Source organism: Opisthorchis viverrini (genome assembly GCF_000715545.1).
Source record: "Opisthorchis viverrini unplaced genomic scaffold opera_v5_132, whole genome shotgun sequence".
In the NCBI taxonomy this organism is placed as follows: domain Eukaryota; kingdom Metazoa; phylum Platyhelminthes; class Trematoda; order Opisthorchiida; family Opisthorchiidae; genus Opisthorchis; species Opisthorchis viverrini.
This window is the reverse complement of record NW_008751789.1, coordinates 1,374,437-1,380,245: the sequence shown is the minus strand read 5'-3', so window position 1 is coordinate 1,380,245 and position 5,809 is coordinate 1,374,437. Positions and strand designations below refer to the sequence as shown.

At 43.5% G+C, this 5,809-nt stretch overlaps 1 protein-coding gene across 1 annotated transcript; it reads left to right on the top strand.

Moving 5' to 3' along the window:
* Window positions 1-1,065: 1,065 nt before the first annotated feature.
* On the top strand, window positions 1,066-4,208 carry T265_14035 (hypothetical protein; the record flags this gene model as incomplete). Its single annotated transcript, XM_009171705.1, has 2 exons — window positions 1,066-1,375; window positions 3,951-4,208. Coding segments are annotated over 2 exons (567 nt in total), but the record flags the coding sequence as incomplete, so codon positions are not given.
* Window positions 4,209-5,809: the final 1,601 nt, after the last annotated feature.

Here is a 5,809-nt window from a genome sequence, read left to right as displayed (position 1 = left end):
GGGCCATCTCGCCCCCAATCTGTGTTCATTCAAAAATCCACTCGCCCAGTGTTTCTTCAGTAGATTATCTTCTAGTTTTCGCAAGAACTGCCTTTTCTCAACCAAGATTCGAAAATTGATTTAAAGACTACCACCCAGCGAAGCACTTATTTGATGCTGTGGATGATGATTGTGATAGGTAAGTCCCACTGATGGTGGGAATTATGGTTGATTGTGGAGCACGGTGTGGTGAACAATCTGTTTCGCTTATTCTAGAGGTTATTCGTAATGTGATGCTCGGAACGAAATGATCAGTAGTCACGGTGCATCGTGGATGCATGTACTACAACACCATTGGCATTTTAGTTATATCTGACCGCATAGATATCAGACTAAGCATCCTTCGTGTCCTCATGGACCTGTTTTAGTGTTTTTTGCACAAGTTTCCACCCACTTTGTGGTCAGTTTCTTCTGAGTCTCCAAGTTGCGTTATTTCTCCCTAACTTTAGTACATCTCAAGTGGGAAATTTTCCGCATTCCGATTTTTTTAAGTTCCTTTACGGGAGTCATTTTACTCTTCTTTAAATAATTACGTCCCTGATGCACGCATTCCGATTTTTTTAAGTTCCTTTACTCTTCTTTAAATAATTACGTCCTTGATGTACACTGTCTTGTTACTCTTCTACCTGAACACAGGTCGATTTCGCTCATCTGGGAACGCTGTTCATCAGAGATAGTTGTAATTTACATCCGCAAGCTTTTAAGGTTTCAGCTTAGCTGATTTCGCATATTTATGCTGATTGCTGACGAGTCTAACTACTCCTACATGAGTTGTAAACGGCTTTTAGAGGTTCCCAGTCGTTCATTTAGACATCCTCCCTGAAACCCAAACCGCAGGTTCACAAAACATTTCTTGGCACTGCTGCGATTCGATTTCATGGAGACGGAACTTACTACTGTCCAGTATTCCTAAACTGTATCCACTTGGATAATTTGAGTCCTCTCTTACTGATTTTAATATGGTGCTATATTTCACTATACTATCTCTAACTTCAAATTCGTGAACCTCTTTTGTTTGTGCTATTGCAACAGTCGCACAGCAACCACGGACGATGCATCTCGTAACGTTCCATACAAAGGTCATTGCGCTCCCATCACAGCCATATCGACTCATCCGTGTCCCGGTGCCATGAACTTCTCCTCTCTGTTCCTTACCTCCTCTCTCGATTGGACTGTCCGCCTTTGGTCCACTTCCGAATACACTCCACTACATACATTTGAGGATTATTTCGACTATGTGTACGATGTTAGTTGGAGTCCTGTTCACCCTGCGGTGTTTGCGGCGGTAGACGGTACCGGTCGTCTGGACGTGTGGAATATCAATCAGGATGTTGAGGTAACTTTGTCACTGAACTGTCCAACTTCAACTATGATTCGCCGTTGCGTGCAGTTGTCTTCCTCACCGTGTAGTTTTTTTCAGACGGGTGATCTTATCTTCTTCAGGAGCTTCATGTTTAACAATCTCAGCTGAGACTGTAGTTGAAGACATGAGATCACGGAGCTCACTTGTGCAATTGATGCGCATCATCATCATAATTGAAAGCAGCATCAGATGGGTGCTTCACTTCCTTACTAAAACAGGAAACGAGTCCACCATACAGGCAAGAGGAATCTTTTGTCCAGCCTGTTTCAATGTGCAAACACTTCCAGATGAACCGTGCGACTGAGTTTGAAGAATGATTTCGAAGTGTCTGGCTGTGGTGGCTGAGTTAGCCGTAGATATTACAGTTAGCGGTAATGGATGACGAACGGATCTGTCATTTCTCAACAACAGGCCTACGGACCTGGCGCTAACAACGGAGTGATAAGGGGTTAGAGCGAATATGTGGGAGAGAAAGAAGGGAGGCAGTTGATGCTCTCATCAGGTTGTTTTGTTACCTCGTGATGGGCTGTGAATTTCTTACGTGCTCCAGTTCTTTCTCACTTGAAATTAAGCTTTTCCCCGGACAGATAGGTTCTTTGTTCGAGTTCACGGTCGTCGCTGCGAATGATCCTACTTTTTGTGCTCTAATTTTGTCGTGACAGACCATAATTTAGCTACAACTGTGGACGTTCCACAGATGCTTTTTCCGCGTCACTACACTGAGTGAATGCTGTCCGTACCATAGGATTTTTCCAGTCGTACAGTTCAACGTAGACTTGTCTATGGGCTGTTCTTCAAACACACAAGCTTCGCAAGAACAGTCTTGTTACCGCCTGATATAACTGAAGGTTTCTATCGCTAGGGTTTTAAGTATCAGCCATTCTTCTCGACCCAATAAATTCATCAACTTTTAGAATGAGTCTTCATTCCAGAACCAGGTAAACCACTTGGCTGAGTTTGGAATTATGATAAAAGGACCGTTTGTGCGCTGCTGTCAACTGCACTACGCGTCACATAGCTAACGACTAAACAAATATTTGAAAAAAGTCGTTCAGCTGTAGCACCTTTTCGGTGCCTAACTGTCATGCCACTCGAAGGTTGCACGAGGCCTGGGATACTGCCAGGTTGCCCAAGCCTAGACAGGGGAATCGGGTTCGAACCACGGATCTTCCGGCTAGTAAATTCGCGCTCTAACCACTTGGGCCATCTCGCCCCCAAACAAATATACAAATCAATATTAAAAAATCCAATTTCCATGAAAAGGCATATAGTGTACAACCACATCATACGGGCCATAGTAGACGCACTGTCCGACTGAGACCTGGCTTAAGTCATGTAATTGTCGATTCTTTGCTGAAGGTTCACGAACGGAGTCTTTCATTTATTTGCAAATTGAATTGGTAGTGACAAGAGTCTCAACTTAAGTACTTCAGAAGAACCGCCTCATCTCTTAGTTTGGGCGATATTCAAGTGTGGACTTAGATTGAAGGGAATTCTTTGGTCGACCTACCTGCTGTACCTCAAGGAAGACGAAACTAATAGTGAGCTACCTGAAGTTTCATCGGTTTCCTAAGTAGTTTCGTGCGAAAAGGTCTTCCACTTGTTGTGGCGACTTTGACGGCAGAGGAAATCCAAACTTGGTGGACACATTAGACGATGGGCTTGGCAGTGTAAGAAGCGGAATTTTGGACAAACGTAGGGTGATCAGTGTCATATCGGTACGATTTAATCAACACGCACTAGGAGACGTTCTTTTACCCGTGCTTCAAGCCTTATCTTGTAGAGATTGATGGTTCGAATCTTCAAGTACGGACAAAAAGAGCACTTGCTGAACACGTTGAACCATTTTTCCATATCAGTTAAGACAAGTAAATGCTCCACTTGTTGACCTTCTTCAAAGTCTCAATGCTTACACCGTTCTTGTTAGGCATTTTTTCTCAGCTGGACCATATATATCTACCCTCGTCAACATGGTCCAGTTATACGTTGCGCCTTTTTTATTACAATATAACTAGCGGTTGACTATCGTGCTCGAAATGCCTCAGTGAGTTCAGTGGGATGAGTTCTAAACATGTTCTCTATCAATTATGAATAGAACTCTATGGCCATATTACTTGATCCTTTGACCCTCCCTCAAGATTGAAATGTCTGCACAGTGCTCACCCGACTGAAATGACTAAATGTACATTATTTCATTGGATGGGGGGTCAAGATCTTTCTTATAGTCATGCAGTGACTAGTAATTCGCTCCAGGGACAAATCCGACTCTTTTTTCGAAAGCAACTTGCTTTGGCCAAGTTAGCTCATTCTCCCAGGTTCCAATACTTTTCCAGTTTGCTACGCCTCAAGTGTCATCTGTCACAATGTAGGAAGTACGGCACACCAGTTTTAGCATACGGTTTATATAACAGGGGTGGGCTACGTATTACAAACCTCATTCTAATGAGATACTTCTTTACGCCATGGATTAGTCGTGAGTTTGTTGCCACTTAATTTCCATGGTCTAAGCCAGTTCTAAACTGTTTCTACGATTCTGTTCTGTTTTCAGGTTCCTTGTGCACGTCATTCCATTCGGGGTCACGCAGGTCAAGACCGGACTGGAGGCAACATCGCGTTGAACAAGTGTCGTTGGGATAGTTCAGGTAGCTATTTAGCCGCTGGAGATAATCAGGGCCGTGTAACCATCTGCTCCGTTCATGAATCCTTATCCCAACCTGGGCCCGAACAGTGGTCAGAATTGGCTCGCAGTCTGACAGACCTGAAGCATTATAAAATGGAGCAGGAAGTAGGACGTGCTGAAATGTGATTTGTCCATTTCAGCCCGCCTTTTGTGTCAACTATTGTGATTCCGTTGGGTGGAATGGGACTACCTTCGTCCTTTGCACTGCCTCTACTCCGCACGGCAACCGAACACTATGAGGTCCCGGTTTTCCACACCCATCAATGCGCTATCATCGACATGCATGATTGTGTGTGTATGGCTGTTTCAGAGTTTTGGGCTGTGTTTTCCACCTACATATCCCTCACATGTTGCTTCGGGTAGACCACTTTTTCTAACTTCTAACTTTGTCTGACAATGTTCTCTCGCTATTTCTTATTTCTCTCACCATACGTGCAATCGTCCCAGTCTGTTTGGACAATGTCTTCGTGGATGTGTTTTGTCTCCTACGCATTCTCCCTCTATCTCTTGGTATTACGGCATATTCTGAATTAAATGACGAAAGAACACCTTTCACTCACTTATTTTTTCCTCAAATTCAGTACGTCAACATGGGCTGTCATGTAAATCATTTGCTGATTCTAATGAACTGTCGAAAACTGCTTCTTGCAAGATTCACCATATATTGAAAGGCAATGGTTAAAGTGAATCGCTGTTTAAAAACTATTTACCCCCTTCTTTCTCGATTTGAGACTTTTGGTTGTGCTCAAGTCCGTCCTCTGAAGTTTCCGGAATGTGCAGGAACATCAAGAAATACTTTGTGAACAAATGTGTCGTAACTAAGCCGGCGTGCCATCGACATTTCCCTTGCATTAACCGTGAAAAGACAGAAAAACCTGTCTTATAATTAAGCACCGTTTTCTTATTTCTGTCTACTCACTAGGAGACAATTATAAATAACGGATCTTTTCCAGATAAGCCCCGCCACTAATTCGAAAAGTCCATGTGCGAATAATTAAGCCCCGCCAGTTTTCGTCAGCTCCAATTTAATGTGCGCACACAACCTTGACCTACTTTTGATGAAAACAATTCCTTATCCGCATCTAGGCTCATTTTGTACAAAAATTTTCTCCTTTCGGACGTAAAACCTTAAACGAACTGACACTTTCAACTCCCGTTCATGACAAGGAGACGGCAATACGTCCTTTCCAAAGCCACGGGGATCCACCAGCAACGTTTATGCAACAATGGCCATCAAATGACACTTTTAACTGTTTCTGACAGGTGAAGGTGTAATTCCCGACAGTGTCGGCAAGAAATCGGTCTTCGAAAGGGAACTTGGGTGGAGTTTAAGACAGTATTTCATTTATTTACTGCTGGTCCAAAAATTTAGCAAGAATGAAATTCTGCTCAGAAAAATTATCTATTAGCCACACGACCGCTGTTGACTGGAAGAACTCTCTTCGCGAAATTTGCGCCTGGCGGCTTTTGCAGACTCCAACAGTTATCAGCGGCCCAGGTTTACACGACGAGATCGGTGAAACACTAATACCTCGCCGTAAAAACCACGCAGGGCGAGTCTTTCCCCAGCAGTGGCACGCCTAAAAGATGCAGAATAAACGCCAATGCGGCCCACTCTGATCTTTAGTGGATAGCTATTTGTGTGAGTTCGTTTGGAGGCAAAGGTCCCGAAAAACGGACCTTTTCATGCAAATTATTAACGACATGTCCCAATTTCACCCTCTTCA